General features: G+C 40.7%; 1 protein-coding gene across 4 annotated transcripts; it reads right to left on the reverse strand.

The window, feature by feature from the left end:
• Positions 1-1,664: 1,664 nt before the first annotated feature.
• On the reverse strand, positions 1,665-27,902 carry csnk1a1 (casein kinase 1, alpha 1; the record flags this gene model as incomplete). Of its 4 annotated transcripts, none has more annotated exons than XM_084550429.1 (11): positions 27,180-27,902; positions 26,796-26,902; positions 21,231-21,357; positions 19,542-19,640; positions 12,613-12,696; positions 9,085-9,224; positions 8,852-8,930; positions 7,790-7,864; positions 7,588-7,694; positions 6,533-6,645; positions 1,665-2,496 (listed from the first exon to the last, which is right to left on the reverse strand). In XM_084550429.1, the coding sequence occupies exons 1-11, from the start codon at positions 27,300-27,302 to the stop codon at positions 2,489-2,491; spliced, it is 1,062 nt and encodes a 353-aa protein (XP_084406555.1). In that variant the 5' UTR covers positions 27,303-27,902. The 4 variants fall into 4 exon arrangements, with proteins under 4 accessions (XP_084406555.1, XP_084406553.1, XP_084406556.1 ...); XM_084550427.1 differs by having other exon boundaries at positions 6,497-6,645; XM_084550430.1 differs by lacking the exon at positions 12,613-12,696 and having other exon boundaries at positions 6,497-6,645; positions 27,180-27,901.
• Positions 27,903-27,998: the final 96 nt, after the last annotated feature.

Raw genomic sequence — 27,998 nt, forward strand, 5'->3', positions numbered from 1 at the left:
ATTCTAAATTGGCCGTAGGTGTGAGTGTGAATGAATCTCTCTGTGACAAGTGATTAAAGACAATGAATGGGAGGGCTGGTGTAGCATTTCACTATTATTTTGAAATGGTTTAGTCCTCCCATTTGCTGTGCTGGTTAAATAGCTTCAGTAATAGTCTTATCCAACCAAAATGCACCACAGAACAGGACATGATAGGACTGGTCATCTGTTCACACCTCTAACCCAACGACAGGCTCCATTTTGACTCAAATCAGTGCACGTTGAACCCTTTATCTGGGGAGGAACCGTATTTGGTACACTTAAGCGCATATTTTAAATTGCGTCCCTGTGCCTCTCAGTGACGATTAGAAGCATGTGGTTTCCACTCAGCCAATCAGGAGACGTTCTCAGGTCTAATGTGGGCTGCAAGGTCCACCTCAGCATGAACGCTGAGAGTAACTGATTTATTAGGTACCAGGAAGAAGTGTCCTAACGTGATAATGCTGACAAGTGCCTGAATCTGCATTTATGTTCTAATGGTCTGAATACATGTTTACATTTGTTTTTACCATGTAAGGGCAAGGAGCCACATATGGTGACTTCACTGATCTTCATTTTCTACATGAAAATACAGGATTTTGACCTCTAATAACACTCCAAGTATTTCCATGAGTGCCCTATAAAGGGTTTTATGCCATATTTTACAGTAGAGTCATTCAGGTTCCTAGGGTCCACATTTTCACGGGACCTGAAGTGGACCTCCCACAGACTCTGTAAGGAAGAAGGCCCAGCAGAGGCTGTACTTTCTGCGTCAGCTCAGGAAGCTCAACCTGCCTCAGGGGCTGCTGATCCATGTTTTACACGGCAATAGTCCAGCCTGTCCTGACCACGTCAATCACAGTCTGGTTTGGATCCGCCACCACGACATGACAGGGACAGACTGCAGAGAACAGTCAGCTCTACAGAGAGGATCATTGGTACCGACCTTCCCTCCATCCAGGACCTGTACGGGTCCAGGGTCAGGAAGCGGGCCAGGAAAATCTCCACAGACCCCTCACACCCTGGTCACAACCTGTTTAGACTCCTCCCCTCAGGCCGGCGTTACAGGGCGCTGTACGCCAAAACCACCCGTTGCCCTGTTGAACTCTGAGCAGTCAGAGTGTGACCATCCACATGAACAAACAATAACTCTGCACTACTGTATATAGTCAATGTACAAAACCCTAGCTTGGTGTATATATCTACTTATTCTATATTTTATGTGTATAGATTGAGATTTAGTTTATCTTATTTTTAATTTTCTTCACTTATTTAAGTTCGTGTGTTTATGTACAAGAGAGTAAAGCTACCGGAGTCAAATTCCCTGTATGTGCACATACTTGGTCATTAAAGCTGATTCTGATATAATTACTAAAACTAATCAATCAGTGGTGATTTAATTCAATTTTTAGACGGATCCTTAGGAAAAACGACGTGTTGTCCCATGATGCAGCACACTTCAAACACAACAAGACGAACAGTAAAAGCAGACCAAACTGTATAATGTGTAACCGTTTCTGTGAAGGTGGCAGATTAAAGAAGAATTAATTTGTGAAGATGGAGAGACGGTTATTAACACAGAAATAATTCACCATTGATGCTTGGCATTGGTTAATAATAATAATAATAATAATAATACTTAGGAGGCCTGGTTTATGTGATGTTTTTATTGGCATTTTTTTGGAGAAGACCATAGGTTTTACAACAGATTTAATAATTCAGAGCTCTAGAGAGAGGAAGAGAGCCAGAATATCATTCTACCACTGACTGTTGGCATCAGCTGCTTATATTGTCAACAGGCAAACTCCATATCACCATAGGAAAACAAAAAGAAAACGAGAAAAAAATAAAATAAAATAAAATAGTAATTCCAACATTTTTGATTTTTAGTAAATAACACCCAATGTTGCATCATTCAATTACTTCAGAAACGAAACAAAAAAAAAAAAAAAAAAAAAAAAGGAAAACAGGTATTAGGTTTACTTGTTTTAATATCTGCTTGGTAAAAAGAGGGAGTGAATTAATTAAGGAGGGAGGGAGGGGAAGAAATGCCTTGAGATGTATCCATTGGGAGAGGAAAATAGAAGAAGGACAGCTGACTATTCGTAACTTCAGTTTCCTAAGAAGCTTTACAGAAAGTCAGCACTGAAAAGGACAGAGACAGAGATGGATGTGTAGGGGGAGGTGGAGGGGGGAGGGTTTGTGTCTGGGGTAAGGGCAGGGGGCTACAGCTTCCACATCCTTAAAAAAAAACATTTTTCGGAGTGGAGAGTTTTATTATATATACACATATGAATATATAGATAACACACCAGACAAAGGTGTGTGTGAATCTATACATTTCCATTACATTGATAGTTATGATGGAAGGAAGGACACAGACTTTCTGTTCGTCGCTTGTCCAGGAAGAGAGATGGGTTGGTCCTGGTCGCCAACGCTTCGGCAGCTCTGCTCGGGGGGCACAGACTACTCAAAAACCTACGGACACACACGGGAAACACAGGCGACACAATTACCAGCGTTAAACGAATGCCCAGAGAGGAAGAAGCAGCCACACCAGCAAGACATTTTCTGAAAGCAGCGTGGGTTAATAGCAAAGAGGAAGCAGCAATGTTACGCTAGAAGAGCAGAAGTGGTGACACAGGACATACCCAGGTACCATGGCTTTAAGATTGGTACTGTAACCTTTGGTAGCAATGATGACAAGTACTTTGTTTTTGGGAAAAACCCTACAAGCTTTCTTTTTCTTTTTTTTCCTCCCGTTTTTCTAGGCAGAATTGTACAAGCTCAACCAGGTTGGATGGGATGCGTTGGTACCTGTCAGAGCTCTCCTCAAATACTCCCTTGTCTTAAAGTATGTACTCTGGCTGGGACACTCCGAGACTTTCAAGGTTTTTTTCTGTATTTTCTTGGCAGTATCTTTCAGGATTGCTCTATATTTCTCTGTATCCATCTTTAAATTACCCTTATTAGTCTCCTAATCCCTGTCCCAGTAAATCTGGCTCCCTCTATATACACAGGAAGAGCTTATGGTGGACTAACAAGTAGTCGTGAAGTCAGGAGCGCAGACTCGTACTCGGTACTTCGTAGGTACGGTTGGGTTGGTTGAGAAGTCACAATGAGCTTTACGTTTAGCTCAATAACATTTTATCAGTTCTTAACTCGAGTCCAAACCAATGTCTGTGCAAACTTGGAAAGAAATCTCCTCAAGGTGTTGAACGTTAAAGGTGGACGGACACACATCAACTCAGGACGTGGCTGTTACTGGAGCAGACACTAGTCACAAAAGAGAAACTGTTGACGTTGAACTATACCTTAAATATGCTGCTAGAGGCCTAGGCTGCTGGGGAACTCGCATGATACATTGATGTATATCTACTTCCCTTTACTGGATGTCATCAGGTCCGTGTTTATTTCTATACTCTTGGCCCCTTATGGCTGTATTTGGTGCAGAACTGAGCATTTTACAGTTGAGCACAATGTCCTGTACTTTCATACAGGATCATCAATATTAGCCAATATAAACCTTTTTAGGACTGCATTTAGACAGAAATGCAACTGGCAACCCGTCAAATCCTGCGTATAAAACCCCCCAAGCTGTCCAGGATTTAAATTCTCCTTTCAAGCATTTACACTGGTTGCTGTCGATCCCAAAATGGCGCCACACATTTATTTACTATTTACTCAGTTTCACTTTAAAACGTAGAGTCAGCATCTCCCGTCAGAAGCTAAACTCTGAACGCAGTTGCCCGTCTAGAAAAAGGTGATCATAAGAGGAGGCTATCTCCCTGGTATAAGCACAAAAGATGAAAAATAAAAAATAAAAGTGGCATTTAATTAATTTAGGAGAAGATGCTGTAAAGCCATAGCTCTGTTGAACCATCTAGTCCTTAGTAGTAATGACAACATTACATTCAGGACATCCTTAAGACCCTATCTTAACTAAATCCAAGACACTTTCCCATTACTTAACACCACCATATTAAACTAGGCTGTTGTTGTTGTTAAGCCTTAGTCCTCGGTGACTACTGAGCAAAAACAATTTTCTTTTTCCTTTTATTAAAATTTAAAGAACCATCTTGTTGCTTTAGGATAAAAGCTTGGATGATTTCTAACTACTTGTAGTCACTGTATTTGGCTGTGTAATAAAACAGCTACTGTAGATGGCATTACTTTGGCCTCCAGTATTACTGTGAGTTATATTTCATCAGGATTATCTTCATTCACCTGCACAATATTGTCAAAACTAAGGACATTCTGTCTCCAAGCTAAGAAAACATGCATTTGGTACTTCTAGGCTCGGGTACTGCAGCTCCTTATTATCAGGTTATCCAAATAGCTGCCAGCTGCTCCACGTTTTTCCTTCATTGCATCTCTATAAAATCCCAAAGAGAATATAAAACTATAGTTCAGGAGACAGACACATGCTCTTTATTTTACAGGTTAAGCTCAAAACATTCCTTTTCGAACGCAACTTGCATCGTCAAGGAAGCGCTAATCGATGACAGGAAACGCCTGATGACGTCAACAGTAAACAACTGATAATCTGTGGTACCGGTGACCTGGTTTCAACACATCTCCTGTGTTCAGTCTTTCCCCTTTTCATTCCTTCTCTCCTCCCTCATAGAAATGGGGCAGAATGGGGGTGCAGAGCCGAAGCCGAAGGGGGAGTTGGCAGCCAGATCTAGCTCTTCTCCCTGGCTCCACTTCATTCCTTCTAATGGATAGCTAACAGTCTACTTGTGTTTTAACAGAATCAAGGCTGCTCCTCCTGCTGCTGGGGGACTTCCCATGATGCAATGGGCACTTATCCTCTACTCTACTTCACCATCTATGGATTAATTTCTTCCTGTGGACTGCATTCCAGTTCATATTCCACTATAGCCCATCATTAACTCTATATCCCCTCCCCCCAGTATGATATTCCTCTGCTCAGTACACAACTACTGTGCATAAAAAGACAAAGCTAAAACAAAGGCAGCTGAGCTTGTTGGGTGTGTGTGTGCTTCTTAAAAGGCAAACCAGTAGAGTTGGGGCGTGGCAAGGGTTTGAACCATGACCGTACAGGCCCAAATGTGATTCTCTAACCTCTAGGCCACACAGTTATTGACGTCTGATGATACTGGATATTGAACACGCACTCAGCTAAGGCAGTCACACCTCGCTGACTAACTGCCCTGAGCGTTAGTCAGCGAGTCTCCCCGTCTCACCACTTTCCCAAGTTGCTCGACTGGATTGAGTTATGGTGACCCACTTCACATGCTGAAGTGTTCTTGAGCAAGAAAACTGAAGCTGCTTCTGGTCTTTCGCCCTGCGGCTGGGGTGTGCTCTTGTACAGCTATCGTTCTGAGGACTAGTTTTTACACCATCGTAGTGAGGACATGTGTGGACATCTTCTTTACAAGGCTGATTGAGGGTTAAGACTTGATTAGGTTATGGTTTGTATTAAAGACTTTGGTTGAGATGGTTAGGTTAAGGGCTAAGGAATGCATGAATATGGAATATGGGAATGTCCTCACAAAGATAGCCATACAAAAATGTGTGTATGCGCCAGTGCGAATGAATGGGTAGACGCACGATGACTGTAAAGCGTTCAAACAGGTGGAAGAGCGCTATATAAATACAAGCTCATTCACAGCAGGTTTCAAACCAGTTTCGATGCCAATGTTGTCGCAACAATTGTTCTTCTTCAGGAAGCCAGCATTCCTCATGCACAGTGACAGTGGTTCATAGGTCATCCTCACTTGTACCAGTTTTGGTACGAACAACCCCTGCACGGCGGGAACACGTCACAAGGCCCGCCGTGTCGTACATGTTCTCGCCGTGATAATTTAGCCCAGTCAAAGCGGCTCAGACCCTCACGCTCACCCATTATTCCTGCTTTCAACACATCCAAGAACTGACTGCTCACTTACTGTCCAATACACCCCATCCCCTTTTACAGGTACCGCCCTTTGTGCCTTTTAATTTTGCAGCTGATCAGATAATAATTGTCAACATTATACAGTTTAGAGAGGGAATGTTAATAAAGACTTGGGAAAAGTCAGAGGTATATGATCAGAGCTAGTTAGTCAGTATTGAAACAGTCACAGCAGAGAAAGTCTGCTGTGCCTCCAACAAAGGGATAGAAGAGCATGGTTGTAAAGTTAGTAGTCAAATTCCCCAAGGACGTCTTTGCTTCAGCAAGACTGACCAATTGTTTTTTTTTTTTAAATTTGATTTTGGATTTTCTGTTACTTTCTGGTGCCTCCTCAGATGTGCAATGCTGTTTGGCTTCATCCTTCCAGCAGGAATAATGAGCCTTTATGCTTTGGATTTCAAATTTGGTGTTCTTATTCTCTCTCTCTCTTTTTTTTTTTAAAGGGGCACTGGGGTATGGGTTTAGGAATAAAACAATATCTAATAGTCTTAAATACGATAGTGAATGAGTATGGGCAATTGGTGTCTAAAAAACGTCACTTGGCTGTTTGCTACTAACCTTTCATGTTAGGCTTGGGTTTGTCAGTTTGCTTGCCTGTCGGGGTTTGTGCCTGCTGGCCCTGGCCCCCGGAAGATGTTCCTTGCTGAGCTGCTTTCTGTTTCAGCATGGTCCAGTCAAATGTGTAGTCGTACTGGTGATTCAGAGTCCTAAAGAAACAACAATATATATATATTTATCATCAGCAAAATAATCATTTACATGCAGTTTGGTCCGTATACGGTGTGTTGAGACAGTCATTTTCTTTCTGTTAATGTAGTTGTGTATTAAAATAGATTCAAGTTATGGTTAAAGGGCAGACTCAGTTTTAGTTCCCTATTTATGGGGGCTCACATTGGACATATATGGTGACCAGATGGAAATGAGTCTATGCTTAAAGCGTGCTTTGGTTATGCATTCATATATGCACCCACGGAAAACACGTATGAACAGTTAAACTAACAGTTAACTTTATCCTAAGTTGTCTCGGACAAACCCTGAGCAACGGTGGGATTTGTTTTCTTTACGTGTATACAGTTGTCCCTTGCTATAACGCGGTTCACCTTTCGCGGCCTCGCAGTTTCGCGGTTTTTTGTAGTGCAATTTTGCATGCTTTTTTTTTTTTTTAGTCCATTGTTTTCTGCGTCCTGATTGGCTAAGGGGCTGTAGACCATTGTCAATCAATCTCCTCCGTACGGTGTCTCTTGTACAGTACAGAATGCGTTCAGCTTGCCAAATTTACATATACAGTATCTTTGATCGCTGGCAGTGTGACTGAAGTGCGGTATGTTTGCAAGTTTTCTCCCCGACAAAACCCAGAATGTCGACAAAACGTAATATATATATATATAGTAATAAAAATAATACTGTACTTATTTTTCTATGAAGGTTTGAACTTTGAGTGTTTAAACAAGAGAGAAATGTGAGAAAATGTTAATGCCTGCCTGAGAAAAGTGTATAAAGTGTGTAGTGAGGGGGTTTTGCAACCTTAAAACATTTATAATCATTGTAAAAAAAATAAAGCTGACTACTTTGCGGATTTCGCCTATCGCGGGTTATTTTTTAGAACGTAACTCCCGCGATTAACGAGGGACCACTGTATATGTGTTTACCTGAAGAGGATGCGAAACAGTTGGCGCAGATACATGTAGTCTGGAGCTTCCTCAAAGCGCAAGCCACGGCAGTAGTTCAGATACATGGCAAATTCTGCTGGGAAACCCTGGGAAAATTGCATTAAGATAAGTCATGTGGATACGGAGGCAGATGACGGTCTAAGACCACTCTACATGTGTTTATTTATTTTTCTCTCTTTACCTTACACAGGACCTCAACAGGGGTGGACATCTTCTTTTCTGAGATCTTCTCATACTTCTGCTTCTTTGTAGCAGCCTAATCAAAAGAAGAACGAATTCATAAATAATGTTAGGAGTCTCATACGGCCACTTGACCACCATGTTTAAAAACTCTGGCTTTTGCAGCATAATTGTGGTCCTACATTTTTTTCAGTTAAATGGACCATAGTGTTTCCAGTGAAAAAATTTAAGTCTGGTGGTATCTGCATTATTTTGCTAAAGGCATAACAACCATGCTGACACACCAGTTCAACAGCTGTAGTTGTAGTAGCTGACTGTATCACTCGTACCTGGTGGCATAAATTATGTTTGGTAATGTGTATGCATGACAGTTTTTAGCATTAATGCATGCAGAATGGGTCCAACAAATAAAAAAAATAATAATAATAAAATCAACTTTCAACAGCAATATATGGGGGAAAAAAATGAGTCTTCACTTATTTAGTTTCTTAGGCCTCGCTCAGACCGTGCATTATCATCCTACCTGGGAAATCCGATCACAAGTGGCCAGCGTTTAGTATCAGAGTTCACACCTGTCGTTAAAATGGGTCTCCACATGCCATTTGGGGCGGAGTATAATATTTTAACATCTACCTTATGGATCTCTACTCCTGTTTCAGAGCCACTCACGGGTCTGTTTTTTTGTGGTACGTGATGACTTGGGCACACACCCTTATTCAATGATCTCCCTGACGTTAGTAAGACCTGTCCAAAGGTTATGACTCTCTTGAAGCTTCCATACGCATCATAATCTCTGGCAATAAAGGTAAATAAATGAATGAATAAATGAACCAAAACTCCGCTGACACGGGTGCACTTCTGCTGAGTAGGTGGTCTTTAATGCGCCTCAGGACACTTTGTGCGTTCACACTACCCAATGAATGTGGCCAAATGCATCCCCAGTGTTGGCTGTTGTTGGGTGGGTTCACACCTGTACTTTAAGCTGGTCACTTGTGATCGGATTCTCCAGGACCGATGTTAAGGCGAGGTCTGAACGGGGCCTAAGTCAGTTATACTCTCATACCTTTAATCCCTGCCATGGTAGACTGGTTCTGTTGAAGTACATGAGCACGTAGCCTAGTGATTCCATGTCATCACGGCGACTGTAGACAACGACAACTTGTTAATTGTTAAGCAAATTTTTTTTCTTCTTCAAATTATTAGACGTATTTCAATTATTTGCACAATTTCAAGAGATATTTCTGATGAAAAGTTTAAATTATTTTCCCTGATAATAGATTTCAAGTGTGCACAGACCTCTGTTCAATACCCAGGTGTGCGTTGATGGAGGCATAGCGCGCTGTGCCAGTCAGGTTCTTGTCTTCTCGGTAGGGGATGTGCTGTCGTGTTCGGTTGTCTCGGTACTTCTTCGCCAAACCAAAGTCAATAAGGAACAACTGACAGAGAGAGAAATAGAACAAGGTGGTTATGAGTCAAAGACGTAATACAGTGATAATAAAAACACAAAAATTACAAAACTACTAACACATTTTCTTCATTTTAAGGATGCTTAATTGGTAGGGTCCTGCTGTAAAACACAAAAGTATGAATATATCCTGATGACAGAACCAATATGAATATGGATAAAGTGTCATTATCAACAAATACTATATGAATTATATACTATATGAAATGGGAAACAATGTTTAACCTCTCACAGCTTCAATGAAGCAACACTACTTTCATGCCACGGTAAAACTTCCATTTTATTATTGTCCAATACGAAATACTGTGTTCTTTTAATGTGTAAATACACTTTAAGATGCTGTAAAACATATTACGGTAATTATTGTTCATTTACAACAAACTGATGACCAGTCAACATTCCCCAGAATAATCTTTGACGTTGCTCGCTTGGGTGGTCTGTCCAGTTAAACAGCTACCGTGTTGTTCATTAGTTAGTCCTTTAGTTTGACTCTCCAACAGTGACACACCTTCAACACTAATTCATTTCACACACAACCAGACCAAAAATACACTAGAAACCCACCCAAACTACATCATGAATGCCTCTTAACAGTTTATCTAAACAACCATCAGACAACTAGGCTACATAATTCCCTTGAAGGCCAAAAAAATCATATGCATCTGCTTCCGATTTGGGGACCAGATGTACGTCCATATGATCATTGTTTCAGAGTAACAGGAGCTAACAAAATTACAGGGTTATTCAAGCTGCCTACTTCCTATGAAGGGGCGAGTTATTTTGATCCGCAACCCTACTGACTGGCGAAGCAGCATCTGGAACCTCTGCTGCATGGGCTGCGAGCAAAATGCTTGTGTGTAAGGCTTAAGGTCTGCAGGAAACCTACGACTAGAAGCAATTGTTTTAATTTTCGATACGTTAAAGGTTTTCAGCTGCCCACCAACAACCAGCCAAATCGTCTGGCATACGGGACATGCCTACTAGTGTGTTTAGCCATGGTCAAAACGCGGAAAAGGTTGCGTTACGCTTGGTCGTAGCCTTGTGATTATTGTGCGATTTGCTTTCTTGTCTTAACGTTCATAATAATTAAAATCCACTTTTGATGAAATATTACAACCTATACAGGCTACTCTTAATCAATTTGAGCATACTTTTTTTTTTTTTTTTAAATGGGGTGAAAAGGTTATAAAACACACCAACAATCACAATCTGAACCCTGACCTATGCAACTCCCACATCCACCCACCACCTACCAAACAAATGACAGTGACAAAAAGGTCAACTTCTTATTTGCTAAGCTCTTCCCTGGAACAAACTGTTAATATCTGAACTACAGCTGCAATAAACAAGTTTCTATCAATTGATATCAATTATTTTTTTCAATGAATGTACCAACTATTTTCTGAGTAGTCGATTAATAATCTGGTTAACTAGTAAATATTACAGAATTATTACTAATATGATTTATTCAAACATGATGATGATGACATATTTCAACACAATATCTCTGAATGAAGAGCCCATTTCAAACTAAGCTTTACTAAATGATTCTAATCAACAAAAGTTCAGATTTATTGAGTTTAGATCTGTCTTACACTGATTATGATTTAACTTCAATGACTTGTGCTGACTGCAAATGGAAATGCATGTGTATCATCACATAGATGGTCACCATTCATACTCGCGTTAACCTAACATTCATGTCTATGCAAGAGGAAACACAACAGACACAGGGGGAACAGGTAAACTCCACAAAGAAAGAACCCAGCCGGCCAGCAGCTTAGAACCAAGAACCTCCATGCTGTGATGCAACACTAAAGGTTGCTTACACCTACTTAATGCGTAACGCTGATTGAAATTTACATCGTTCAGCCTTAAGGAGTCTCATCCTTTCTCAAAAACAACTGCTGAGGACACAATGACGCCTTCCAGGCTCTGACCACCAACCAACCATAAGACTAGATTCCCTGCAATAGTCCATATATTCAGTGGCTCAGCCACAGTCGCAAGCAGTTTGTGTTTAGTGTGCAACCACTTCCTTTGGGGGTTCTGGTCATTTTGAGACAATGGCTGTAAAAATGGCCAGAACCCTATTTTAAAAAAATATTTTTAAAGCATTTGGGCCTCTCACTTTTGGGGTTAGGCTTTTCCCTTTTGTTTGGTAAACACTGCGACACCGATTCAAATGCGACGACAAGTTGTTGAAGCCCTACTCTGAACCCTCAGCAAATTATATGAAGCAACCAAAACTGTGCTCGCTGTGGGATCAAGATAGTCGGTAGCGTTCTTACATGAAAAGAAAGTGAAGGTAAGAAATTAAGGTATATTTAATGTCAAATAAAGATACGTTGGGTTATGCATTATTCCGTCTGTTAACCCTTATTATCACCTATATCAACCGGTGTTCATTAAGCCATCTTCTCATTGACGGATTGTTCTACAGCTTGTTTGGAAATGACAGAACGTCTGATTATTGGCAGTGATGGTGAGTTTGGTTAGGCAGAACATGCTGTACGCAACATTAGCATCTCAAAGCATTCTACTTACTCGGATGAAGGCTGACCTAGCGGCTAATTTGTGGGAAGAATGTGTCCCAGGTTCCAATTATATTTGAGTTGTCCGCTTTTTCTCCAGAAATCCAGTATTTGGATCTGCGGTTTTTGTGGTAATGCAGTTAAAATAGTATGGCTCATTGCGTCTCTACTCTGGTCGGTTTTGGGTTTCCAATGTGTTCAATTATCACCAAGGAGTCGAAGTTAGTGGCACCCAGCACCTCATTATTTTTTCCACTCCATGAATAGCTTTTGTTCACAAAACATTTTTATTGCCAAGTTACTTTTGTTTGAGACTTTAGGTCAAAATATTTGTTAGAAAATATTCTTTTTCTTCGAGCACTTCTCTCTCGTTACCTAGTCAATCAAGTGGAAACCAGAAGGCCTACATGTCTAGATATTCTGTTAAATTCAGACGTATGAGAGTTTTCCATTTCCTGTTATAACTCATTATGAGTGGACATAAATCATTTCAGAATTAGCACCTCTCATGCAAACATTACAACCCAGTGCCACTGAAAAAGCAAAGCAAAACTCTGGGGGGTGGGGAACATATAACTGCTTTAGGTAGGTCCATTGATGCCAGTGGATTAAAACGGCCAAAACAATAACATAAGAGGAGATTTGTATATATATGCCAGTTGTGTGCAGATCATTTTTGGCCTTCCATTGCTGTTCCAATGTACTATGATGCAAGTGCAAGATGGGTGCTAGTGGTCTAACTAATTTTAAACCAGAGTAGTTAGATATGATTGTAAAGCAACAACTGCTGTGGTGAGGCAGCTGGTGTTGTGGTAAAGGTCACACCTGGTTTAATCCTGAGAAAGATGGGTCCTGAGAAGAGCTAACAGCCAAGCTTCTTTTCCTCTTCCCCACTGACGAGTCTAAACACTAGGGCAGACAGTAGAGGGGCAGGGGTCAAAATTACACAGCCTCTATCCACCTTCAGTCACACTTAACATGAGTACAACAGACACTTCTGTTTGCACCCAGACGGTTTTCTCACTTTTCCTGTGCAGCTTGGATAGTTACCGACTACTGTACATCCAAGAGTGGACCTACACAGGCAAAGAATTCTAATTCAAATATTCATGGTACAAATCATGTACAAATAATTGTTCTGACGATCAGTCTAGAAGAAACGCTATAACTGGGATTGTTTTTTTGTTTTTTTCTGTCAGAACAATCATGAAAAGATCAACCTTGTATATAGAAGAAGCCAAAAGTGCCTCTAAAATTTGGGAGGTGTCACTACAATAACCTGTGTGACAGGGGCAATATGACCCAGTGGAGACGGGTAACGCTGTAGCTCAGAAAAGACCTGGGGGAAAAGAGCGGATTGGGACAGGAAATGGTAAAGAATCAATTTTATATTTTGTGTGGCTTTTACAGAAAATTGGAAAACTGATTAGGAGATCTATTTGGAACTCTCATGTCTAGAAATATGGCCAAGTTTATAAGACATCCAAAAGCATGACAACTCAGACTGGGGGGGTGTAGGTGGAGTTGCTTACATGCTTCACTGAAAACCCCAAAATGTGTCTGATCCCAGACCACTTAAATGATATACTTCACAAAATCACCAGAAGTGGAGCTGTTAGAGAATCTAAAAGTTAACACCAATACTTTAACTGCACAATTAAACGTGGACGAGAAATAATAAATAAATTCTTTTACAAATCAAGCATGTGACCATTCAAGCAGGAATGGTATTTCAGTCACGATTTGACACGAAAGCACAAACACGGCACTGGTGAAAGTTACCAGTGCTTTTGACAAGGCCTCAGACAACAAACTTGTCTTGAGACACACTACATCTTAAGAGATGTATTCAACAACAAAGATCACAATATTGTACGACTAGAAACTGGAACGTGTGACTGGATTAAAGGAATGGAAATAAGGCGCTTTAAAACTTATTTACCAGATTCCACTTGGTTCATGTGAATGATTCATCCGCATAGATTAAAGTTAGTAATGGATGCCACAATGTTCTTTCCCAGAACCAACACTTTAAACTTCATCAATGCTTGCCTGGTAGCCTTACCTCTTAAAGCCTAGTACCATATTAACTCAGTAGACGGAGCATCTCCAAGTAGAATGGGAGGCAGGCTTTGGTGGAAACAGCTCTTAGGGTGGACGGCAGATACCCTCAGCTTTTAAAGGTCCTAACACTTTCCCTTTTTATAAAGTGACCCTGAACCTTCCCTTAGCAATGCTCTAATGGACCCATGATGGACTGAGAACCTTTCACTCTTCATAGTGCCGTATGCCACTACTTCTCTCTTGACTTCATGTTTGTGGTCCGTCTGTTTTATATTCCTACTAGGCCAGCCTCGAGCCATTTAGAGCTTGGTTTTGCCTAAGGTTCCTTCCTGTGAAAAGGGAGTTTTCCCCTGTCACTTTAGCCATAATTATGCATCAATATGGAGTATCTGGCTCTCTGTTCTACAAAGTGTCCTGAGTGAACTCTAAGTTATTGTTATTATACATCATGAATCAGAAGAGGCTAGCTCATTGTTACAATTTGCAAACATGCACTTGAGAGGGACAACACAAATGCTGTACAGGAAGTTTAGCTAGCCTGTAAAGATAGTTTAAATACAAAAAATACAACTCAGGTTTCTTTTCATTAATGTAGCCAGGCTGTCAATGAGTGGTGTCTCTGTTAAGCCATCCATTCCTTTATTTCACAGTATTGGATTGAAGCTGAATCTATATTTAGATCACTTCTCTCCAAATGATTTCTCTCAGTTGGGATGCTCTGATCGGCAATTTTGCAGCCAATCATCAACAGCTGACCATGGGAAGGGCTATTGGCTGATGCTGATCACAAACACACAAACACACACACATAACAGTGTTTCCCTTACCATTATAGTAGGGGGGCACCTTGAAATTACATGTCTGTGAGGTGCCAAAGCTAGCATCTTTAGGATAACAAATTAATATCAAGGCCAAATCTGTTCAGATGTGATTTGTCACAGTCTGATCTTTACAACACTTTTGAGGAAGTGTATGATGGCACGGACAAAGGAGCTTTCTGAGCACCTTTCTGCATCTGGGCAAGGGCAGTTTGCCATCATTGGTGGACCAATGAACTCTGAATAATACCAGAGAATTCTAAAAGAAAATGTCAGGACATCTGTCTGTGAGCTGAATCTCAAGAGAAACTGGGTCATGTAAGGAAGACAACAAGTCCTACTATAGAAGAATGGTTTAAGAAGAACAAAATGAATGTTTTGGAAAGGCCAAGTCAAAGTCCTGACCTGAATCCAGAAATGTTGTGGAAGTTCATGTGAGGAAACCCACCAACATCTAAAAATTGAAGTGGTCTTGTCTGAGGAATGGGTTAAAACACCTCCAACTTGCTGTAGACGATTGATCAGAAGTTATCAGAAACTAGTTGCTGTAATTGCAAGGGGGTCTCACCCGATAAATAAATTAAATTTGCAACTGGCAGATTTGTACAAATGATTATTTTCCTGAATAGATAAATACTCAAGTTTATAATATGTGTTTCATTTGTTTAATTGGGTTCTGATAATAGTTGCATATATATCATGCAAGTAGACAGTTCATGCTACTTTCTCTCCGCTCCATTTGGCTGCTCTGGCTCAGTGGTCAGCGAAACTGGAGCTCAAGTTCATTTTGGGTGGGCGCCAGGAAATTTTTCCATCATCTGATCGGCTTTTCTAATAAGCCTTTAAATTATTTTGGTGGAATACTGAACAATAACGATTGGTGGTCGACTGATTGGAGCACCCTTATCTCTGAGCTTACTTCAATAATCATTGCATCTAAAAGAAAACAAAAAACATCAAGGATCTTTTTTTGTTTTTAATAAACATGAATTAACGCTCTATTAATTCTTTATCAAACCAGATTAATTTATCGTAACAGCATACATGCTCGGGTGTTTTAAGGTTGCTGTAACCAAGCAAACTACTCTGTACCCGTGTGTCCCAGGCAACTACACACCAATATCCAATCTTCCTTCTTTTATTTCTAAAATCCTGAAAAACTGTTGCTAATCCGTCAAGTGACCATTAAAATAGGAATGGAAAACAGTTACATACAACGTCCTCACTGCTTCAGACAACAATCTCGTCTCTATACTCGTGCCGCACTCGACATTGTTGATGACACTTAACTAGAACATTTCAGAAGAAATTCTGAATGTGCCAATGCTGCTGCTGCCGTTTCGTATGATGTGATACAAGGCTTTTCATTTGAGAGTCTAATACGACATGTTGAGTGTATTTTGAGGTTGATTATATGTTTAAGCGTAACTGTCACAAATGCATATGGGCTACTTTTAGCATTTTTGGAGTGTATGGGTAATCTGAAGGTGGAACTGTTGGTGATTTATTCAAAATTTATAAGCACACACTTTATAGGCATGGCTACCACAGCATTCTAGAGCGACATGCCACCCCATCTGGTTTGCACCATAATTTGTTTTTCCTACAGGACAAGAACCGCAAACAGACGTCTCAGCTATGGAAAGGCTATTAGACCAAGAAGGAGAGTGATGGGAGGTGCTGGGTCAGATGATCTGGCCTCCAGAATCACGATGAGTAGGACCCCAGAGTGACTGCAGACTGAAGGTTAAAGGTCTTTGCCCTTGAGAAGCCTTTCAAGAATACTGGAGAAAAGCATTATAGGCAAACGACCTCATGAAGTTAACAGAGAAGATTGAGAAGGTGATTGCTTAGAATGTGTAAAGCTGTCATCAAAGCAAACTTACTTTGAATGAGAAGGTGTGTCCAACCTGACTGGTAATGTATACAACATGTTAGAGGTGTCTTTTCCCTGAGCATTGGTAGCCTCATAAATGTTAAGCCCCTCCCCTTACACAATCTGAATGTCAATACAATCAATTATCATCAGCCATATGCAAATTTGTCTGCCAAACAAATACATTTTTACATGTCACTCCCAGTCAAAGCCCATCAGTGAGGTAAAATAAGTTTTAACCCAGTTAAACACGGCATCTCTGCCATCACACCTGTGCATGACTACTGCAGCATTTATATAAGGAATCACTATGCGACAGATCCATTACAAACCCTGGGAAATGCGGTTCAAGGTAGATGATCCGTCCACCTTTCCTGTGCCACAGCAGGAGGGGGAAACAGAATGCATTCTGCAGCTGATTAATCATTAGCATGCAAAAGGATATTGCACAATAGGCATGTTCAAACACACAAAGCAAGAATGGGTCTCACAATTTCTGGATAATATGGAGAAAGAAAACAGTGCCTCCAACTGATGGATTGATATCATAGCTCCATTCTTGCGAGTGAATGGTGGAGGCTGATGGTGTAAAAGCATAACCCTTCTTCGCCTTTCTGTCCAGTCACAGAGACCCACTCACTTCCAGTGGGAGAACGGGACAGAGAGAGAGAGAGAGAGAGAGAGAGAGCATGAGCCCACCCACCCAGTCCCTCCCTTCACAGAGAGGAATGAAGCTCCAGCAAAAAGGGCTGTGAGGCTGCCAAGGAGAGCAGCAGCTCGAAAAGTACATTATCCAGTCTGGCCCAATTTTCTCTGCTTGGTAAGAGTTCACGCATGAACACATCCATGTGTCAGTGTTGTGGGTTGTATATAAAGATGAGACAAACCCATCAAAAAAAAAAAAACCTGCCACATTTCCTGAAGAGGGTTTTTCAAGCACAGAGGCCTTGCCTGTTGCCATTATGGCAACCTGTGACAGCACCCACTTTTTCAGTCAAAGAGGTCACACCCTTAACTGTGGACAACCTTTAGACTTAATACAATATATAATCAGGTGAGTGGTATAAAATTGCTGTGCATGTGTGACATGCAAAAAAAAAAAAAAAAAGTGAGGGCTCAATCGTCGCTGTCTGCCGACCCAGTTAGGGTTGAACCCCCTTAGGGATAGAACCCTATTGAGTTTGTTCCAGTTCATCATTACTATGGTTCAAACCACAAAGTGACCAGACAAAGTTCTGCCATCATAGATTTGCTTTTTGTTTTGTTTTTTGCCAATTTGCATGTCTCCACCACTCCCCAAATCTGTATTGCCATATTATGGGATTAGCGTCATGCCATATTTCTAAACTGAGGTTAAAAAAATAAATAAAAAAAACTAAGTTGACTGAAATTGTGTAACACTAATGGATGCCATCCTCGGTGCAAAGTAGCGTAAGAAAAGCAGCAGGTAATTTGTTTTTCATCCCAATTGATATTAGTTATTATCACACTATACGACTGAAAGTTTGCCACATGTCTACTGGACCATACAAACATATACAATTTGTTTTCATGCGTAATAATGAACGAACACATATGAAAACTATTGACTATAGTTACTCTGCAGCAGGCAAGGACTCACATTTATACCCCAAATAAAAGGATTGTTGCATTAATGCTTTAAAACAAAGCATCAAAGTAAATATATGTACTGCTGGAAATATATATATCAGTTATTACATACCATTTCGGTAGTTGTTTTGACTTAGGTCACAATGTTTTGTTTAAAAGAAATTACAAAGAAGTGCCTTGTTAAGTGACAGACAAACAACTCAAGGTTTGATTCTTATCATAGTTATCCAGCTTTAGACATCTGCTCCTTTTGCAGATGAATGACTTCTCGTGGTTGCACATGTTTACTTTTCCAACAACCTTTGCTTGTTTTGTTTTAGCTGGTTGGGGCACTACATGTTTCAGTTACTTTACCCTCTTGGAGTAGCCAAACAAGGTGACTGAGCAGAGAGAGGGGTGAGGCAAACGGAACATACACATTTATTGCAGATGTAGAATACAATAACTGGCCTGTTGCCTCATATTACTGCCACCATACTAGCTTCTTTCTTTACTTTCAGAAGAATGAAATGTTCATTTTAAAGCTGAATTTAATTTTCCATCTCTCCTTAAAACTATATGCTGCTGCAACACTGCAAATTTCTGCATTGTGGGAAAATTACAGTTGTCTTGTATTTAGTTGTAAATATAAAAAAATAATGTCAATATAGTACGTAGTTGGAGTTTGTACTTAAATGCTATCCTGTACAGTTGTATATATCAAAAGCAGAGTACGTTCACGATGCACACAGGTTTCCACAAATAGATTAAATTTATACATCCTCTGTAGAGGTAGTTAGAGTTGGCCGTGCTACTTAGTGAACCTAGTAAGATATTTGAGGCGTTATATTGCCTATATGACATGTTATAATGAACAGGCACATGTTATTCCATAGGCATCTACTTAGTTTTGCAACTTTTTAAAGACTGCTCTACTTCTATCCATCTTTTATCTTCTATCTTATTATTATTATTATTACTACAGCAATAATAAATACCCTGATAATATATATATTGATGGTTAATTGATTTACATTTTTGCCGTTTGTTCAGAAACCCTTTTCATGGCTTCTGTTGTCCATGTTTCTGTCAGTGATAAATACTCAACAGGCTTTCAAACTCCTGCCAGCAACAACTAGCTTTTCAGAAGAGAGGTGAAACCCATCAATCTATTTAGTTGCTTTTTGTTTTTGCCCTAATGCCGAGATTTTGTTTCCAGAAACAGAAAGCAAGCAAAAACTATTACTCTAAAGATCAGCATTACAAAAACACTACATTTGTAAGGCAGCTATACAGCAGGACTGTTATCATGGCTACCGTAGCATACAGCTGTTTTCCAACATTTCTGGACAGTCATTCATTAAGTCATACTCACAGTATATACACGGGACTTGGACAGATCTTACCTTGTTACAGTGACGGCCGATTCCCATGAGAAAGTTGTCTGGTTTGATGTCTCTGTGGATGAAGTTCTTTGTGTGTACATACTCAATTCTGCTGATCATCTGAAGACGAAAAAGCAATCATGGTTACATATCTCACTAAGTTGTTTATCATGCTCTTACTTCTCTACCTTAACAATAGATGTGGAACATACCAGAACATAATTCAAGTTAAAGTTATTTAATGAAATGGGCTTAAAGTGCAGATTAATTCAAGGGTATTGAGATCAAAATACGAGCTAGGGTGTAGGAATTAAAGCTAATTGAGGTGTAACCCTCTCTATTTCAAGGGAACAAAGACAATGGACAGCTGACACAAAACGGCACGCCATAAATTTGTGTCAGTGTCCAAAAATGTTGGATCTGTCTTCAAAATGTTAGTTGCACTTGTGTTTTCTTGCTGTGACAAGCCAAATGGTCAACTGTTAAAAGGCCTATTCAGCAGACCTAGTCTTTGGACTGTCGGAGGGATGTTTAAATTTGGTTTCTAGTCACAAGTCGCTTCTACACCAATAGGTATTGCATAGCTATGGACTCTGTGCACACACCATGGCATAAGCCATCAAGCACATCCCCTGAAATGTCACTAAACATCATGGTGACGCAGACCACAACATCTGTGGCTGGTCTGTGATGCATTTCCTTGTTCACACGGAAAAAGAAGACTTCAAAAGTGAATCCAAAGGCTTTGGCTGGCTGCTGTATAAGTCATTTGTCCCACCAGTGGAAGGAACTTGGGCCAAACCAAAACACTAAAGTGTAGTGTGTTTGAAACCTACAAAAGTTGAGCTGTAAACTGTGCTAACCGACTTCAAGGATCTGAGGGATCCGTTTTAAGTTAAACTTTTGTTTTGGAAGATTATAGTGAATTAAAGTAATTAACTACCTAGCTAAAACACCACTCCAATGTTAGCTCTGTGGGGAAAAAGTCAGCAATCGGTGGTTTGCATTTACAAATTTCTGAATCAATAATGCTTTAAAAAAAAAAACGTGCAGTGTGTAATCCAACATTTCTTTGCAACTGGTAGAGGTAGAGCAGTATTAAGTATTAAGGCGCAAATGCAAGTGTCAAGTACAGAGTGAAACTCAGCACAGCTCGCTAGTCACCGGCTAGTTTTTTAGCGCCGTAATTACAGAACAATGTCGTTAGACTAGCGCACACGTATGAGTGCTTCCCCCGGCGTAACCGCCTATGATGTAGGCACTGTGTAAACTGGTTGCGGGCATATAAATCAAGCTTTAGGTGCAACATGAAACTCTAGCACAGATCATGCTTCGTCCACACGGGCAAAAGCTTTCAGAACGAAACCAGGGCCTTCTTGTTTGGAGGCAGAGCGCCCTAATACTTTTATTTAGCTGTACATGTCCATCATCTTTAAAGTTTTTTTTTTTTTTTTTTTTTTTTTTTTTTTTTAAATATGTTTTTGGGGCTTTTGTTGCCTTTATGATAGGGATAGCTGAAGGTAGACAGGAAAGGGGGGCAGAGAGAGAGAGGGGATGACACGCAGCAAAGAGCCACAGGTCGGACTCGAACCTGGGCTGCTGCAGCAAGGACGCAGCCTCGGCACATGGGTCGCCAGCTCTACCCACTGAGCTATCCCGGCGACCCATCATCTTTAAAGTTTGGTGTAGTTTGGTGTATGAGTTATTTACCTGGTCTGCCAGCATGAGGACCGTTTTCATGGTGAAGCGGCGAGAGCAGAAGTTAAACAGATCCTCCAGACTCGGTCCAAGCAGATCCATGACTAGGACGTTGTAATCCTTCTCCTGGCCGTACCATCTGATGACACAGTAAGATAAGCTCAGTCAGTCACAGCACATTCTCTGAACCAACTACACACCAACGACACATATCAAACTGACTGGATTTAGTCTACAAAGGCAAACATTTTTGTCAAGGTGTTTGTTTTACTGATAGATTTACATAGATGGAGCAATTAGGATGCTTTTCCCAACATAAGACTTCTGAAAGCTGTTGAAGCTGGCAGGTAGGAGTGGGCTATATATGGAATTAATTCGATTAATTCCATATTTGGAGCTCGGAGAGAAAGCAAAGCAGTCAACAAGTGCTCAAAACCTCTGGGAACTCCTTCAATACTATTTGGAAAACAATTCTAGGTGACCATATGGATTTTGGAGTATGGAACAATCTCTGCAAACCTTGTATTGTTCCACTTACAACTCTGCATATGCTTTTGTGGCACTGACTCCAACGTATTTTAAACGATTTAAGTCTTAAATCATGATATTCTTCCAGATTAAACTAACAACCAAAGTTATAGCGGGGACTGTAGGGTAATACATCGTCTAAATACGAGACATACAGAAACTGCCAAACAATTGACTGCCAATGTAAACAGCTGTAGAAAAAGCGTACGGCCCTGTCTAGTAGACTGTATTATATGAAAGAGGTCAGTTCTTTGTGTCTACCGGAGATGCTATACAAGCTCGACCCATTATATAAACATGGACCTGAAGCTAAACCCAGACAAGAAGAGACAATGCCACTCAACCATGTCAAATACCTTTTTAATGAATATACGATACTGAATATTACGTGCCATTCCTACATTTTTTTATACATACCGTCACTAAATGTCTTGTAGACTTCAGGGTTAAACTTGTCTAGACCAGATTTCAAAACTCTTAAGTATTACCAAAACCACTTCTTCTATAATTAGAGATTGCGCTAAACAACCTCAATCACAAATGAAAGTAAACATTTGTACATACGATGTTACAATGCAAGATAAAAACTGATTGATTAATTCCAGCCAGAACCTGGAACCTGTGCAAAGTTTTTTTTTGTGTCGACGCCTCTGATAATCTTGTTGAGTCAAATGTTTTCTTAGTTAGGGTCAGGTCTTAAAAAGTAAACTGACACACTCTGATGTACGTAGATTGGCTCAATTCTTTAGAAGTGCTAATGTTTGTTATGGTAATTGTTCACGTTAACGGTGAAACACGAAACTCTGAGTGAGCTAAAAAAACGGCCACTTTCCATGTTCAAGGGGAAACATCAAACTTGCTGCACAGAGGTAGTCAGATATGTAGAACTGATTACATTTTCTTTCTGTTTCATTTGTCTGATTGGGTTCTTTTTATCTACTTTCAGAACTTTTTGTGACTAATGTTTTGAGTCCCTTTTATGAAGAAACGTAGAAAACTCTCAGGGGTGCAGCAGTAATGGTCACTAAAACTATTTTACAGGTGTATTAAACAGTTTTTTTTCTAATATACATTTAGGTTTAGTTCTGTTTATTGCACCACAAGCTTTAGTCACTGTAAGAAAAACTGCAAGAATGAGGAAAATACTGAAACGATAGGGTGTGACCGGATAAAAAAAAAAAAAAAAAAAAGCCAGGCTGGTTGTAGAGAGGAGAGAGGCGAGGCAACAGGACCAGCAGGTCGGACAGGTTCTGACAAGACTCAGTTGCCACATGAAGCTAGTATTACGAGTACAAGCATTCAATGAACAGACCGTGCTTTTATTACATTAAGAGAAGAAAGCTTAAAAGACAGAAAACAGGACAAAACAATGCGGCTTTTCTTTTTTTATTATCCGCCGCTGATATCCTATGAGGACGATAGATCCATAATGTAAAACAAAAACACACACAAAGGTGGAAGGAAGTGGGAACGCTGACATGACTTAGCTCAGACCTGTCTAAGACCAATGTCTTTACAGCACACTTGAGTTTCAAGGGTTTTATATTCATCAGGATGCAGCGATTAGCTCGTCCTGTTGGTGAGAACAGCTGCTCAGGTAGAACAAATATCACCAAAAATAATAATTCTACAACTTTATAAGCCCAGGAAACTGTAAATGATTTACTGACGCTGAAAATGGATTCACGCTGTAAGTAAGGGAGTGCCGTCTGATTCATTCATTCAATATCACTCAGCCATCTGACAACCAATCACCGTACAAAAGGGTTGGGCATAAAAGAAGAGGGACACATCAACTGAATTAAAGCTTAGATCCACATTTATGAAAGGGCAGGTTGAGCTCCTGTCCCGTTCATACCAACAGAAACTAAGTTAATGTCGTCTCGCAGGTAGCGTCGGTGTAACATGAGCCCTCTGTTGAAAGCTGTCAGACGGGCAAACAAGTGACGATACAATCAATCCAATGGCTTGAACAAACAAAAAAAAAAACCGCGACACGCATTAATGACACAGCAATATGAAAATACTAACAGACGTGTTGTCTGGCCAGCCTCATACCACATAGACTACTCATTGCTTAAGTGCATAGAACACCTTTGTAATGTTTATACAAATTATATCCCTCACGCAGAGGTGTGCGTTTCGTAACCTACTGACTCAATCATAATGTGTGTCAGAGTTTGGATGAAACGGTAGCAAGATTTTTTTAGAAGTGTCTTGCAATATAGCCTTCTGTCTCCAGATTATTAATGATTAAATGTCTTTTCAGAGGCTGAATTAACAGTTTCTCACATTTCCTACGTTTATATGACTTGCTGCATCCCCAACACAGCAGTGCTGGTGTTCTCGATATCAGAATAAGGATTATACAGTGAACAACAGCATTATCTGTTAACATACTTTTGTTTTTCTGTTCGGCTTCAAAGTATGTTGTTATTCTGGGAACCTGTGACGCCATTGGTTCTTGTGAGAACTAACCCCCCCTTTCCGCTTTGATTTCCAACGCCACTGAAAATCTTGTTTGTACTGAAAACAAACTACATTCCCTACAGGGAAAAAAAATAATAAAAATCTCAGCCAGAGAAACAACAATTTGAGCCATGAAAATAGAGGAAGAAGCAATCCAACAGAAGAAAGCCAAAGGTTGCAAACTGCATTAGCCTCACAAGATGACACTTGGCGAGTGGGGATTGTCTCGAGACGAAGGTGTCAAGAACAAACGGTGGATGTTGGTCCTTGAATGTTGACGTTAACCGCAAGAAAACAACATTTTTTTACTCATCACTTGGGAGAAAGGCGTGCTGGAGACAACCAAGACCAACAGGACATGGGATGAATCGACACGAATCAAATCTTTCACATCGGAAAACCGTTTTCTAAAACTCGGCCCTAAAAATGTACTCGAACGCAATGCATCCTGGTACATTTATAACCAGGATAACTCAGAAAACTCAGCTGTCTCTGACAACAATAGCATGCATAGACCGTTCGACATTACAAATGATTGAATACCGTCATGTAAACCCCAAAAGAATGTGTCAAACTCCAGCACAGACGGAAGACGACCAGACACAATGCACCTATAAAACGACACCAAAATGCAGTAGAGACAATATGATTTAAATTCAATGAGTTATGCTATCCTGTAGAGAATAACCATTCACAATCATATGTACACCTAAAGCCAACCTGAGGATAGCCCATTAACCCAACATGCCTACGTGAAAGGAAACACAGCAGACACAGGAAGAACATGTCAACTCCTAGAAAGATCCCCCGCTGTCCAGCCGGTCTGAACCCAGAAACTTCACGCTGTGATGATAACTACTGCTAAAAGGTTGCTTACACCTAATTAGAGTGAAACGTTAATGGAACTTAAGTCCATTTAATTTTAACGGGGGTCTGTGTGCGCAGAAACCAACTGCTTCCAACTTGTAAACGCACTGGAGAGCAGCGCTGCCACGCTAGCGATTACCACGGCGTCATGATCGGCATCTACTCAAGTCTCTGTTGACGTCTTCTTTCCTCCAAAACAACTGATAAGGACGAGACGTCGACTCCCAAGTTCTGACCACCACCACCACCAACAATAACAATCAAACCAAATTTACTGTAATAGTCCAAATACTCAGTGGAGGGCGGCCTCCATTTTAATAAGCACGCAACTTCTTCTTCTTCTCTTTCTTCCTCTGGGATTTTGGCAGTTTTGATTTACCGGCCGTATTACTCCCTGCCCTCTGCAGAATAAAATTATTAACAAGCGTCTTTCTCTCTCTCTCTATTTCAAGTGTCTGGGTGCCCGCCTAATGAATTTACTTTAAACACTGCAACGCATCAACCTATTCCACACAAATCAAGGTATTTCTGCAGTCGCCAATGATGCCAACGAGCGGTTGCGGCCCTAAAGTAATTAAAATAAAAAGCAGGACATAGCTTTGGCATCACAAACAACTGTCAAAATAGTTGTCAGTTTTAAGGGGGGGGGGCCTGTTTTAACCTCACATAAGAGACAGAAAGGAGAAGGAAAAGTGGAATCTGAATAGTAAAACCGCAAAAGGGAACGTGACGATGTTCAACAAAAGTTGAGGAGTATGACTCGAGAAGGAGCTGTGCGTACATGTATGTATCAGTCACCTACCACACCTTGAACTCAATCTTTTCAGCAACAAGTATTCCTACTTAAGAGATTCCACATTAAGTCAACAACACATTTTTGACAGTTGCACTGCAGTCACTCATCTTCTGCGTTACTGGTTCATGTATTTCTACTCGAAAAAAAAATCATTGACAGCAATTAACTTATAATTAACACCCCCCCTAGTACAGTATGGAAGTAGCTTGATTAAGTTTGATTGCTGGGTATTTGTGTACTATTACCCCGATGTAATATAATCAACATAGAGGTGAAACTGAACGCCATGAACGCCCCATAAATAGTGGCGTTACTGGGACATGATTCCCATCGCGTCAACGTTAAACTTGCTCTATCTAGCGTCACTTCCCGGTTATCAATTACCTCAAAAACAGTCTTTTTATTATTATAAGAATTCTGCTAACGCCGTAGAGTAAGACAGGGCCGTGTCAGGGCTGCAATCACGCGGTGAAGACGTCTACCGTGCGCCTTGTTTTCGCCTCTGTGCTCCTCCGCCGCCATTTTCTATCGGCGGAGAGGGAAGACATGTTGGGAGCTAGCACAACAAAAGAGGGGCGGCCATTTCTAGCGACACAGTTGCTTTTCCACACGCTCACAGACGTTTATTAGGGAAATAGTTGCGCAACTGGGGTGTAAACAGAGCAACGACGGAACACTTTTTAAAAAAAAAAATATATATACGGGGGGGGGGGGCAGAAGACGACGGATGTTTTAAACGGGAAATATAAACCGCACCGTGGAGAGTAGCACCCGAGAGGCTGATTAGCAGCAAGGCCCCTAATGCCATCAAGTTTGCTGACACTTTACAGTCAGCGATAAACGTCTTTACCTCCCCCCCTAAAAAACACAATATTTATAAATGTATTAGCGCGGGGTGAGAACATATGTCCACTTACCTGATATGTGGGATCCCGACGCCACCTTGTAGGATTTTGTACAGCTTGCTTTCGTATAGCAACTGTGGATGTCTGGCTTTCTGTGATTCCAGTTTTACAGCTACCTCCTAAAATTTACACAAAATAGAAAAAAATATAATCTTTAATCAGTTTAAAACTGTACCTGCGCCACTTCACAACAACCTCAACCCCCCCTCCTGCCTCCCCTCCGGCACATATTTTAGCTTGAATGCTAATTATCGTCCGGTTTAACGTTAGCAACACAACAGCTGCCTATTTGCTAACTAATGGTGCTTTGTTGGAATTTGTCTCACACACAGGCACCGATAAGTTCCCTCTATATATCACACGGGCAGATGAAGACGTTAAAAAACATTTAATTACCTCTCCATTTGTGATGTTGATGGCCAGGTATATGTCGCCGAAAGATCCCGATCCTATTTTTCTGACGAGCTTGTATTTTCCACCGACTATGAATTCGGCTTTAGAGCCACTGCTACTCGCCATAGTATTCACCAAAAATGACAATCTCCACCTGATTAACTTTATGAATTTCCGAGAGGCAGTGTAGCACGACTGTCAACAGAACACAAGCGGTCCTGTGCGTCCAGTTGGGTCTTGATGGGGGTAATTATGGACTAGCTTGCGACTCCAAAAAAAAAAAAAAGAAAAAAAATATTGTCGACACCAGAACCAAATTTTCGATAATTTTCTTCAGTGGATTCCTCGCTTTTTCTTTTACTAGATTACAGGACACACGGGTTTCAGTTAAAATAAAATCCCCCGAGAAACGAGAATATCAAAGTTTATACATCCAAAACTAAATCCGAAGAAGCTTAGGGCCTTTAACAACCACTGCTACCTCGAAGCAGCAGATAATGTTAGCATCAAGCTAACGCTGTCGGAAGGACCGCCGCGGAAAAACTGTCCAGACCGCCTTCGTCCAGAACGGCAAAGCTGACTTTTTTACACTTCCGATGGTATCGTTGTTTGGTCAATCCTGTTATGAGCGTTTTCGGCTAACTTTATGGGTCGCAACCGTCCGTACGAAACGCAACCCACTCACTCCGCCATCTTGTCTTCTCTACCCTTTCTCTGAGCTGGTTTCCGTTTGAGCTAAGGTTAGATCCCTCGTGACGCCTTCACGTGCCATGGGAAATTATAGTATTAGCACACGAACGCTGGAAAACAGTCACAACGAGC

The sequence above is a fragment of the Chelon labrosus genome (genome assembly GCF_963514085.1).
Source record: "Chelon labrosus genome assembly, chromosome: 8".
In the NCBI taxonomy this organism is placed as follows: Eukaryota; Metazoa; Chordata; class Actinopteri; order Mugiliformes; family Mugilidae; genus Chelon; species Chelon labrosus.